The sequence below is a fragment of the Sapajus apella genome, unplaced genomic scaffold, assembly GCF_009761245.1.
Source record: "Sapajus apella isolate SASKATOON/1434 unplaced genomic scaffold, GSC_monkey_1.0 scaffold11, whole genome shotgun sequence".
NCBI classification, from domain to species: domain Eukaryota; kingdom Metazoa; phylum Chordata; class Mammalia; order Primates; family Cebidae; genus Sapajus; species Sapajus apella.
This window is the reverse complement of record NW_022436951.1, coordinates 5157487-5171002: the sequence shown is the minus strand read 5'-3', so window position 1 is coordinate 5171002 and position 13516 is coordinate 5157487. Positions and strand designations below refer to the sequence as shown.

Below are 13516 nucleotides of genomic sequence, written 5' to 3'. Positions count from 1 at the left end.
TCCTGCAACTGCTAACTTTTACTTTATCTGTTAGATCTCTGATTTATTTTTTCCCTCATTGTCAAGTTTGGGTTAGGACCTTCTCCTCAGTGCTTACATATTACTCTGTATTTCCCCATTGTAGCACTTGTCACTCTGTGTGCTGATCTGTATCCTTTCAGGGGACTGCCAAGTCTTTGAGAAGCTGTGCTTATTTCTGCACATTAGTGTTTTCTCTGATTAACTTACGTAGTGTCTGCCATACAGTTGATGTCCAATTTAAAAAAATGCTGAATCAATGAATTCTTTGTATCCATGAAAGGTAGAAGCATGATAACTAATATAAATTCTAAGACTGTTACCCAGAGGAAGAACTGAGAAGCCAGTTTTCACTCAGTTATACAGATTTTTTTTTTTTTTTAATGAAATGGCCTTCTTTTATAAGGTGGTGTACTCCTCATTACTGGATGTTTTTTAGATGTAAGCCCAGGGACTGGGTGTCAGGGATATTATCGGGAGGGCAAAGTACATGAACTCTGTTTTGTGACTCATTCTTCATAAGGGTTGCTACAAGAACAATGGAGATGAGCTCACTTGCATTCCCATACCTGTGGCTCCCAGGAGGGACTCACATGCTGTCATTACCAGCAGTGCCTCTGTCTTTTGCTATGGAAGTACCCTAAGAAAATTGGTAATGGCCCAGAATCATTGTGTAATTAGCCAGCTTGTCATGTTGGTGTGCATACACAGGTGCACCTAGACACACATACAGAACTATTATAGAGGTTACCTTAGTAATGACAGCTATGTAGGGGACAAAGTTTTTAATGGACCAAATGTCTTCATTCATATAGACCATACCTTTTGAGGTAATTGACTTCCTAGTACCTTGTGCTGGTTGCTAAGTCATAACTGAGTGGCAAGTTTGGTGTAGTAGAATTACAAGTCATTAACTGTGTAGAAACAACGTTAGAAGTAAAAATACTATTAAAGATAAATCAGTAAGAGAAGGATTATAATGCAGTATTTAGGAGTATTTTTGGTTCAAACTCTTCCCTACTGCTTACAAACTGTGTGGCCTTAGACAAGGTACTTCGGTTTCTGTACCTCAGTTTCTCAAACTATAAAATGGAGATGATAATAGTAGAACCTAACTTACAGAGTGATTGTGAGGACTAAATAGGCAAGATAGGAAAGCATATAGTGCCTAAAATACAATAAGCATTGTGTAAGGGTTAGCTGCCATTATTATTATCGTTATTCATTCTACAGGCACATTAAGGATAGTTCAGGACCTCCAACCATGTGCATAGTGTATGGCATATCCTAGGAATACAGTAAATATTTTGGGGTAAATAAATGATTGCTCACTTGTAATCTTGATTTATATTTGCTGTTTCCGATAAATACAGGAACTGGTCCTAATAACTTTATAAGCATAATATGAATAAGTAAATATGAAGAAGTTATTGTAGTCTTATCTTTTATAGAGCTTGCTAGGGCAATTTGGAAAAATGTCTCCTGCTAGGACTTACCTTCTCTATTCTTTATTAAGGCAAATGGATATTTTTAAAAGCCTTTTTTTTTTCCAGAAAACAAATTGCAGTCATGTGAAATTAATACTTTGCCTATAGGTGTGTATCATCGTCATCATGATAAAGTGAAATGTTCTTGCCACAGAAGTATTCTCTTCTGAATTCAGGTGAGATATTAACACTTTGTCTTTGTGAATAGGTTCATCCGAAGTTCCACTATAAACAGGCTCATGACCCAGGCACAGACACTTCCTGTGTGACTTTTTCCTATGATGGTAATGTTCTTGCCTCTCGTGGAGGTAGGTTAAAAGCTTTCATTTTGATATATTTCTGTATATAAAATGATCATCTTTAACAAATATGACGGTAATATCCTAGTGCTTAGTAAAGCTTGCCGTCATTTTTGTTAATGTACCTTTGCCAGTCTGATTTCTTCATTAAAATGCATTTCCAACTTAGCAACATTATTTGTATTAAAAATTACCAAGTAAAATTTTTAAATATTTACTTATTTTTTGCCTAAGTTTTTCATTTATATTCAAATTCCATAAGAGTTTGAAGCCTTTACAGATGATCTCTGCCTCTGCCTTGGGAAGTTTATAGATGATCACCTATATTCCTTCCATACCATTTTTTAATTCTGTGTCTGGTACTTCAAAGTCTTCTATTTGTTGACCATTGCCTTTTTTTTTTCCAGTTCAAATACTAACTTTTAAGAAGTCTATATCTAGATGTTATTTTTAAAAACAGTTCTATATGGTCATATTGTAAGTTTACTCACTTTCATATGGTTGGATATAGCTTTCTAATTTTTTGCTAAGTCTTTATCACATAGATAGGCTGTGTATTGATAGAAGCAGATGGAAAATAGTGAAGGCAGCATTGTGTGAGAGTATGGGACATAGCTGAAGATTTTCCTATAGACCCATTTATGGGGAGAGAAAAGAAATAGCATAGTAAGTAGGTTGGAGCTGTGTTACAGAGGGTCTTAAATATCACGTAAAGAAAATTAATACTAGTAGCATGGTAAGTAGATGGGAACTATGCTGCAGAGGTCCTTACATAGCCTTTATTCTGTAGGCCAAAGGAGGAGCTACACTTTAGGCAGCTGAGTCTAGCAGTGCTATATTTAGCTATTCATTCAGTCACTCAACTACTGTATATTGAGCACCTACTATGAGCTGTCATTCTGTTAGGTGCTGGGTATAAACTGTAAACATTACAGACAGAGTCCTTTTCCTGAAAGGACTTTACAACCCAGTGTGTAGGATAGTGGAAGTGAAGAGAGAGGCAAGAGAAGTGGCATAGCTTTCCCCTCAATTTAACTAGTCTCTGTCCTTTTACCCTTGGGAACTCATTCAGATTCTGTTTAAGAAAACTTTACTGTTGTATCTAAACTTCTCTCACTTGCGTAACTTTAAAAAATCAAAGCACGTATACATGCAATATTTCATGATACACATGGCAAATGGGATATGTGTAAAATATGTATTTTGGTCCATCAATTCTGACCAGCTACTTGAGTTCAGAGATGACTCCCAATTAAAGTTCTATATATTATTTATTTAAAACAATGGCTCTCATTCCAAGAGTGTATCTGAATCCCCTAGGAAAGTTTTCAAATGATAAATGCTCCACTTAAGAATTCCTACATCCACTCATGCATCTTTAGGATGGTATATCCAAGTCTCTGAGATGGAGTTAGGGGAGAATAGGGGAGAAAGGAAAAGTGTAGATTGAATATTCTTCACAGGTGATAGAATAGGTGAGCCCATAATTACTCAACTGAGTAATTACCCAGTTGATAATTACTCCCTTAGAAGTATAACTAACTCTATTTCAGTAAAATCCATTTTGATGATAATTCTTACGTTTCCCTTCCATCTCTCTCTCTCTCACACACACACACACGTGTGTGTGTGTTTGTGTGTGTGTGTGTGTGTGTGTGTATATATTTTTTTTTAATATGCATATTTAATAGATTTTGGATAACTTAATTGGTTAATATCACATATATACTGTATTCCATCATTTTCCTTCCTGGATGTATAGAATATGACAGATAGAAATCTATTTAGCGAAGAGTACTCAGGGTGTTACAAGGTGCTTCTGCTAACTGCATAACCTGCTGGATTAGATGGAATTAATATAGGTTAATGTTTTCTTACTTTTTGAAGATTGTGGGGATATGTAACCTTTTTTTAAAGACCAAAATAGGCTGGGTGCAGTGGCCCACACCTGTAATCCCAGCACTTTGGGAGGCTGAGGCAGGTGGATCACTTGAGGCCAGGAGTTTGAGACCAGCCTGGACAACATGATGAAACCCTGTCTCTACTAAAAATACAAAAAGTAGTTGGGCGTAGTGGTGCATGTCTGTAGTCCCAGCTACTGGGGAGGCTGAGGCAGGAGAATCACTTGAACCTGGGAGGCTGAGGTTACAGTGAGTTGCGATCCCACTACTGCACTCCAGCCTGAGTGACAGAGCAAGACTTGTTCTCAAAAAAAAAAAAAAAGCTAAAAGCAATAACGTGACATTTCAAAGGTGAGCTTACAAAGTTCTCCCAGTACAAGCAGGTCCTGAGTCGAGCCAGTTGTGAATTAGTGCACCTGCCAAAAGTGGTTTCAGAGGAAGCGTCACTGTAAAAGGGGGGATTTTTTACTGAACTCTTCACTCTCCTCACTTGCACCTGATTCTGATTCCTTATTGGACCCAAGGGGTTGAGGCAGGCCTCAGCTGTGGGCACTGGGGAGCAAGAACACTGAAAACATTATATAAATTTGGTTTTTGTTCTTTTCAGGAATTTGCCCTATAGAAATATTAAAAAGTGATTTTTAAAATTTATTCTTTATATAAATATGGAATGCTTCACAAATTTGTATGTCATGCTTGTGCAGGGGTCATGCTAATCTTCTGTGTATCGTTCCAGTCTTAGTATTCGTGCTGCCAAAGTGAGCACAAAAAGTGATTCTTTAAAAATATTCATTATTCTTTAAATGGCTTGGCAAAGCTGTACTCCCCAGCAAAGTGGAGAATGATAGCCGTAGGTAGAATTACACTGGAGAGAAAGAAATCGCATGGCTCACCCTTATTAACGTTAATGGATAGCTTTACCCACACACCAGTGGGAAAAGGAATCTGTTGTAAATTGAACTATTTTCAGTCCTGATAGTTGTTAAATTAAAATCTCTTCAAGAAGTCAGGTGTGTTCAAATGCACCACAGGGGAACTACCATCTGCTCTAATATCATACTTCAGAGCAGATTCTCCAGGGTACCTTTACCTTGCAGATGCTACATCTATCTGGAAAGTAATTTCTAGAAGGCTAATTCATTATCACATAGCTTTCAACTGTTCTTGTGACTACTGCTTTCAGGCTCTCTGAACAGTTAAAAAAGTAAAACATGCTTGTGTGAGTCTAGCATCTTTCTTCCTTTCTTTCCTCCCTCTTTCTTCCCTTCCCCTTCCCTTTCTTCCTTATAGTTATACATTAAGTTTAACAAACTGGGAGCAAGTCCTTTTTGCACAATTCACTTTTTTGTCTTTTTTTCCCCCACTCATTCCTCTGTCAGGTGATGATTCATTAAAATTATGGGACATACGACAATTTAATAAGCCACTTTTTTCAGCCTCGGGTCTTCCCACCATGTTCCCAATGTAAGTAGCATATTTAAAATATTTGATCAGCATAGGAGAATAGAAAAGTATTTTTACCTTAATGTTAATTTATGTCAGGGCTTTTAGATCTTCTGGAAAAGAGACTTGAGAGAGTGATCAAAATCTGTTTTTTGAAAAATGTATTTTATTTTTTCTTATTTTGCACATTCTGTAGACTTCAGAAACCTTTTTTGAAGTTAAAATTATGTATTTGCATTTATTCATGTGTTTGTGTGTATTGTATGCATGCACAAGTCTTGAGGTAGTAAAAATGTTTTAAGAGATTCAACTGTTCTTTTAATATTGTATAAATGACAAGGTGGGCCTTTTAAAATCTGTGGTTTTTTAAAATTTGAGCTGTCATACCATTAAAGCAGTTTTTAATATTTACTGAGCATTTATAGTACAGCTCATTTTCTTTCTTGTTTTTTAATCATTCAATTCAATAATTCAGCATCCTTCACTTGTTCAGACTGTCTCACTGTTATCTCCAATCTACTAAATTGTCACCTGAAACTTTTAAAGATTTTCTTGAGACAGCTGAGTTGAAACTTGACCTCTAAGTCCTATAGTTGGTGCCTAGGCAAATTGTTCTATTTTAGTAGAAATGAAATTTTATACCTGTGTCAATAATGACGCTAGCATGATGATAATGCAAGCATCAAGTGAAGGAAGCTGTATAATAATGCAGCACTAACTCTAACACGGTCTGCTGCCCATTGCATTTTATGTTAAAACAAACAAACATGAGTTTATAGCTGATGAGAATTTTTTGAGCTATTATACCTGCTACAAGTAATGCTAACTATATAACTTCTTTGGGTCATGTCTTGGATTAGTCACAGTCAGATGGCCAGACCGCCAATAACAAAAGCCTTGGAATCAAAGCCATCTATTAGGTTCCGGCAGTGCAATCTGTGGCTCATTTCATGGTGTTCGACTTGACATAACTCAAATTATTTGGGGGTGATGGTAGTGGTGTTAGTAAAAATAGTTTTTAAAATGGCCAAAATAATCATTACTTAGACATTAATCATATATATATATATCTGTCTGTAGACAGTCTTAATGTCTATATGGAGTTTTTAAATGCTCCCTTTACATTAAAAAAAATTGTAATGTGGAAGTTAAAAAGCACAGATTCTGGAATCAGACTGCCTAAGTTTGAATCTTAGCCACGCTGCTTACTTGTGTTACCGTGTGCAAGGTGTAACTAAATTATTTTCTTCAGTTTCTTCATCAGTAAAATGTGGATGATAATATCTACTGCATAGGATTATTGTGACCATTAAATAAATTAATGTAAGTGCTTGACTCATAAGCCCTGTATAGGAGTTAGCTCTTATTACAGTGATGTTTTATTTAATTCATTCATTATTGTTAGACTATTGTCCAGCTTATGCAGGTCATAAGCCTATACTCATAAACTCTTTTTTTCTATAGGACTGACTGCTGTTTCAGTCCGGATGATAAGCTCATAGTCACTGGTACATCTGTGCAAAGAGGATGTGGCAGCGGCAAACTTGTTTTCTTTGAGCGTAGGACTTTCCAAAGGGTGTATGAAATAGACATCACAGATGCGGTACGTATATTCTTTTCTCCTTAGCTTTGAGAATATGTAAAGTTTGCCTCTTACCTATCTTTTGTTTTGGTTTTGTTTGTTAAATAGAATATAACCTCTGGCCTTGAGAGCACAGTGATAGCTGCTTTTCACTCTAGCATAGAGTTACCAGTATGCCGTGGACTACTGATCTACCCCATCCCTTTCCCCGATCCGTTATTTCCTATGGGCCCACACTTAGGAATTGCAGCTGGGCCTGAGATGTTTCCCCCTGTCTGCCAACCAGGTTGTGGAGGGAAGAAGGTGATCAGCATGTAGGATACAGAAAGGAGCATCCCACGATGGGCATGTTGGTGAGGATCTAGGGATTGTTGACGGAAGTGTAAGCTTAAGAAGTGACAAAGTTTATCATTTTTCTTGAAACCGTGAAAACTTTGACAGAACTCTGCTTGTGTGGATTGTAGTCATTAAAGTCAGGCTCAGCTTGCACCAAGCTTAATTGCTCTTTAGTTATTTGGAAGTTTAAAACATTTCAGATTTAACTTCTACATCTTAAAAAAGTACATTAGTTTTCTTTACAGATTTATATGAACACTAAAACACCAGCATTCACTCACTCACTCATTCACTCATTCATTCATTCTTTTATGTCCTGAGATTGAGACTGGAGCCACATGTAATAGAACAATAATGAAAATTCCTCAATTTCAATTCCTTTCAACTGTATTATTATTTACATGGTAAGGAAAATCTGTAATTTTCTGAGTATGAAACAGGCCAATTAATGTCTGTGTAAATTTTCTTTGGCTCATTGTCAAATCTTTTAGTAATATCCTATATCTTAAACAGTGCTCTTTTGTAGGTTTTTTCATGTTGTTTCAGCACTTTGTAAACAGTTGAGACATATAATGTACTTAAGTGACTCAGACAATTGAACAACTGTTTTTAAATCACCAGCAAAAAACTCCTGTCTCAAATGTTCTAGTATTACTGTGAAGTCTTAATTTGCAGGTTCTGAATGTAAAACCATGGTATAGTTAGAGTATTATAGGAAAAGTGAAACAAACAGTGAGATTAATTATAGATGAGTATTTATGTTTAATAGATTCTAATCTCATGACATAATTTGAAATGTGCCAGCACTCACAGTGCTTTTTCCGGGTGCATTAGGAACCAACTAAAACACTAGAATCCAAGAAAACAATCGACTCTATCAACTTTAATCTTAGAAAGTAAAATTACTATAATTGGTTGTTAGAAATAAGCTGTGTTCTGCTATGCCTCTCAATGACTATACATTTCAGTATCACACTTGATGTATTTTTAAATTGTAGCTTAAGTTGAAAGGTAAATAAATTAAGGAATGTAGAAGTATAATTGCACTTTTAAAGACATGCTGGGCTTCTATAGTTTATAGCAAGAACATGCTGTTTGCTGGAAAAATTAGTGTCTCATAATGTGTGATACATTTTTTTCTCTGTGTTACCTTTATAGGCAGATCTTCTTCTCCATAGTACTTACCGCCACCTCATATATTGTATAATTGTTTGGTTTGTCTGTCTTCTTCTACCAGGATGTAAATCACTCACACAAGGGCAGAAACTTTTTGTTTACTGCAGTATCCTCGATGCTTTGAACAGTGCCTGGCATATAGATAGCTCTTAATATTTATTGAATGAGTTAGAGAAATACTTGGGAAGTGCAAGTAAGGCCTATTGTAGATGATAGGTGTGTCTTTGGAGAGCGAGGCAGGAGAGAGATATCTAGAGAAACTGGTCCTGTATACAATAAGAAGATGACTATCTTGGGGTGTGTGTGTGTGTGTGTGTGTGTGTGTTTTAAGCAAAGGAAGACACATTCAGATCTAAGTTTTGAAATGGTTAATTCTTTTTGAAATATAAAGTTTAGTTTTTTAAGATTTGGTGAGCCTGCGTAGATGAAGCCAGAAGTTTATAATTTGGGAGACTGGGTGAATGTTCATTGACATCAAAATACGTAGAGAGAAAATAAAGCAGATTTTGGAAGAAAGTGAATTCTGTTGTTGATATGTTGAGCTTGAAATACCTATAGGACTTCTGAGACACTCAGTATGCAGATGGTTTAATCAGTTTGGTGCATAAGAGAAAGAAGAGACAGTTTTGAGAAAAAAACATTTATAGTGCATAGTTGAAATGTTGATTGCTAATGAGTTTGATTAAGGCAAGGGAATAAAGGATAGAAAAATGAGCCCTAAGAAACATCATTTAAGAGACGAGCAAATGAAAAGAAGCTAAGAAAGAAGTTTCACTAAATAAATAGAACATCCAATATTGAATCATCTTAGAAAAGTCAGAAGATAAATTATGAGATCCATTTTAATAGATGGATGAAGAGAGAACTTCAAATAGCTACAAAACCACGCACCCTAAAGAGTCCTATTAAATTGTTGGTTTAGTGAGGGTGAGGGCTTATTGTTATTGTTAACATCAAACAACATCATTTTTCTGTTTATATATGAATGCTCTGTTAAATAAAGGGGCTTTTAACAGTCCCTTTGACCTATTGTACCAAGTTTTATGTCTTCTTGGAATGTAAAAAAATAAGTAAGTACATTTCTTGGAATGAATAAAAAGGTGGACACTTTGCTAGAAGAGCCAAAAGACACCTCTTTTATAATTCTGTGTTGGAAATACCACACTGCATGGTAGTATTATGTTCAGTTTTAATTTGCATAAAAGGCAGCATCTCAGATTCTTAATATCAGTGTACTTGTTTGACCAAGGCACAGACAGTGATGGCATTATGTCTATTCTAGATGTGTCCATTTACTGTAGTGAAGTATGATTGGTTACGCTCCTCCCACACTGTCTTCTAAAACAGAGTAAACCCTTACATGCGTATATTCTAGGACACCAGGTTCAGTATATATATATGGAGCCAAACATTGTTTTCAGTCAGAAGATGTTAACAATCTATGCAAATATTTTTATTAACTAAACTATCTTCACAAAAACATAGCTTTTAAAAAATATAGCAAATATACTTTCTATAATTATTTTTGAAATAAAGTTTTTTAAAGACCAAAGCTTGTTTTAATTCTGTTCTCTGCATTGTCGTATTCTTTGAAAAATGTTTGCTTTCTCTATTCAGTGTAGAGATTCTAAAGTCTGTTTGCTTGGAAATAGTGTATGTTTCTTTAACATTTGCTATTTCATGATGTTTGCACACATTTTACAATTTTGCTAAAATTTTTAGACATTTCCCTTGTAGTCTAATTACATTTACTCAAATTATACACTGAAATGGTTTGTCTATGTTCCCCACCCAAATCTCATCTTGAATTGTAGCTCCTCATGAGTTGTGGGAAGGACCTGGTGGGATGTAATTGGATCATGAGGGCAGGTCTTTTCCATGCTGTTCTCGTGATAGTGAATAAGTCTTATGAGATCTGATGGTTTTATAAAGGGGCATTCTCCTGCGCATGCTCTCTTGCCTGTTGCCATGTAAAGATGTGCCTTTGGCCCTCCTTTACCTTCCACCATGATCATAAGGCCTCCCAGCCCTGTGGAACTGTGAGTCCATTAAACCTCTTTCCATTATAAATTACCCATGTCTTTATTAGCACTGTGAGAACGGACTAATACACACACGTATGCACACAGATGCACGTGTGTGTACATACACACTCTTCTCTCTCTCTCTTCATTTATTATCTAATTCTTTGTGATTTGAATAGTATGACTGGCCTCTTTTCTAAGATGAATTCCAGAATATAACTTGAATCTTGAATTTACAAATCCACTTTTGTTTTTGTGTAAGATGGCGCCTTATGCTTTTTATGCATTATGTAAAGGGCTTCCATTACTCTGCTTTATGCAATAAAAGCATAGGAAAGAAAGAATGGATAAAATACAATTTGGAGATGACATGTCAATTATTAAAATTAATTTTATTTGGAGAAAATTATGAAATTTTAAGCTTTTCTTAAGACCCATTATTTAGGGAAATGCTCTAAAATAACAATATTATTAGCTTGGTAGTTTTTCATCAGATGATAATGTAGATAATTTATTGTGAAATGAGTAATAGAATTTTCTTTTTAACTAGTATAAACCGAGTGACTTATGCAATTTTACCAGTATATTACCATTTATATTTTTTAGCTTAAGCATGGTTAATCAGGTTTTTTTAACCTGATATTGTTTCATGGTCTCTGCACCTCACTTGCTTTTGACAGTAATTTCAGAGATAGCAGGCATTCTCATGGGTAAAGAAGGAAAAGGAGGAAAGGAAAAAAGCCAGAAATTTTACACCTGAGCCTAACTTCTTTTCTAATTTGTGTGTTTCCTTAGGTACTTGGGTGAGAGACCTCTATTTTTGTAAATAAGGCTGAACAAAATTAGGATAAGAAAGAATTAAAAAACTAAACTTTTATTTTTTAAAACACTGCTATACCTTCAGGCATAACTGATCTAGTGTTTGGCCTCTGAAACGAGAAAAAAGGAAATTTGCTTTGATATTTTCAACTAGTATGCCTTGGGCATTTTAAAGTCGATTGAAAAGGCCTGGCATGGTGACTCATGCGTGTAATCCCAGCACTTTGGGAGGCCAAGGCGGGTAGATTACCTGAGGTCAGGAGTTCAGGACCAGCCTGGCCAACATGATGAAACCTTGTCTCTACTAAAAATACAAAAATCAGCCAGGTGTGGTGGCAGGAGCCTATAATCCCAGCTATTCAGTAGGCTGAGGCAGGAGAATAGCTTGAACCTGAGAAGCAGAGGTTGCAGTAAGCAGAGATGGCACCACTGCACTCCAGCCTGGGCAAAAGAGCAAGACTCCATCTCAAAAAAATAAATAAAGTTGATTGAAATCCTAATATTAACATTAGAAGTATGATAGTAGAGGTCTTTTAAGGAAGGAAAAAAACCCTCATTTTTCATTTCTAAATAATATTTGATTTTCTTTAGGACATTTTTAGGTAGTAAAAAACAAGAATTATCTTACAGTTTTTCTTTCTTCTATCACAGCTTGTTTTTCAGAATGTCTCTTTTCTGTGAGAAATGAAATATATTATATGCATACCTCATTTATGGTCTCTGAAAAAGAAAACTCAAAATATGAAGTATCTGGTGTTTTCTGTCTGTTTGAAATACTCTGATAGTTGTTGTTTTCCAGGGACTAACTTTATAGTTTGAGAAAGTATATATTCTGGAAATGAAAGCGCTACCACTTTCATTTTATATGTTATGTATAATTATGCATGTTACTCATGTAACACAATTATGCATAACATAAATTTAAAAAGTGTATATTCTGGAAATGAAAGTGTTAGCACTTTTTATTTCACAAAAATGTTTTTACGTTCTTATTAGGAGAGAATATTGCTGTTTTAAATTCAGAGAGATTGAAGAGGAAGACTAAATGGATAAAAAGGGCCATGAAATAATAGATGAAGCTAGCTATTTATCTTAATTTATAATGTGCAAGGCTCATCCTGGTTTTTCAGATTATAGTCAGCCTCCGTTATTTGTACTTGGGGAGGAAAGCAGAAAGATAATTCAAATTAATGGATATTGCAGAAGTCCTCAGAATTGGCTTTGGAATGTAGCTTTGTTCTTACTTTTGAATGTAGATGTAGCTGTTCTGGGAATTCACTTCAAACAAATTAATGATACTATGCCTGTGAAAGTTTGACTCTGAAGGAGTTGAGGAGCTCATCTGTTCTTTCATTTCATACTGGGAATAGAATAATCATCTGTTTTACTGATATAAAGTCCCAGCTCTGGCAGAATTGCACCTCCTTATAAGTTTCTAGAAATAAAGGAGTCAAGCAGCGTCTCTGCCCAGAGTCATACAAGGAATATCATTACACAGGGAGAACCTCAGCTCTCAGCACTACAAATGCTAACTGAAAATAAACTTGAAAGACTTCATTTGGCATTTATCTGCCTTCTAAAATATAGTGGAACCTCCTTAATGTGAAACACGAGGAGATGGAAAAAGTGGGCTTTGAATTAGCTAGCTTTCCATTATCTGATTTTTATTATAGAGTAATCAGGCAGCTTGTTGATGAGGGAATAGCATTTGCTTTGAATTATGTATTATTTTGAATAATGTGGTATCAGCTTAATGAAATTTTATTATAATTCACTTTTTTAGGAGGATTAAACAGTGCATATCCTAGAGGGAGGCTGAGTAACATATTTGTATTTAATGAAATATGTATATTTGCTCACAGCCAAGTGATAGGACAGTATACCTAACATAGGTGTGTGGAACACTTGCTCACTGAGAACAGAAAGGTAGGGTCTCAGAGCACTGGTTGTTTCTTGGTCCTCCAAGATGTGTGTATATTTGATAGGAAACCTGAGAGCAAGTAGAAAATGATGGAGTTTTAGTGTAAATTTGCCAGTATATATTTCTTTCTCTGCAACTATCTTTTCCAGGGTCAAGAGCCACATTCTAGCATGTCTTATTAGGGCAATGTTTTACTGTCAAGAAGTACAGTGGTCACTCAGTACTACTGTCTCTAGGAGTATTTTCTTTAATCACTGAAGAAAAGAGATGCCATTAGAATATGGTGAAAAACAACATTGCATTTTTGCTGCCTTCATAATTTGGACTACAAGACCACCTTGAAAAAATTAAACGCTTTTTGGGGGATTTCCTAAAGCAAGCAGCATACACATATAATTTAAATAGGAACTTGAATTCAGCTGAGCTCACCTACTAAGGCAGCATCAATAAGACTTGATTAAATTGCTTCTTGGTTGTCATTCACTAGAGGTATGTTATGAAGGTTGCAGA

The 13516-nt window shown here is 35.5% G+C and overlaps 1 protein-coding gene and 1 non-coding gene across 5 annotated transcripts in view; one reads left to right on the top strand and one right to left on the bottom strand.

Annotated features, from left to right (window-relative positions):
- Positions 1 to 13516, top strand: part of WDR70 (WD repeat domain 70) — a 328762-nt gene that overhangs the window by 272015 nt on the left and 43231 nt on the right. For all 4 annotated transcript variants that reach the window (XM_032278922.1, XM_032278923.1, XM_032278926.1 and 1 more), the window contains 3 exons: positions 1714 to 1813; positions 5085 to 5169; positions 6613 to 6751. In XM_032278922.1, coding sequence (XP_032134813.1) covers positions 1714 to 1813; positions 5085 to 5169; positions 6613 to 6751 — 324 coding nt within the window. The remainder of the gene's footprint in view (positions 1 to 1713; positions 1814 to 5084; positions 5170 to 6612; positions 6752 to 13516) is intronic.
- Positions 4365 to 4471, bottom strand: LOC116552475. The gene has a single exon (XR_004269405.1). It is a non-coding gene; the product is annotated as a U6 spliceosomal RNA (small nuclear RNA).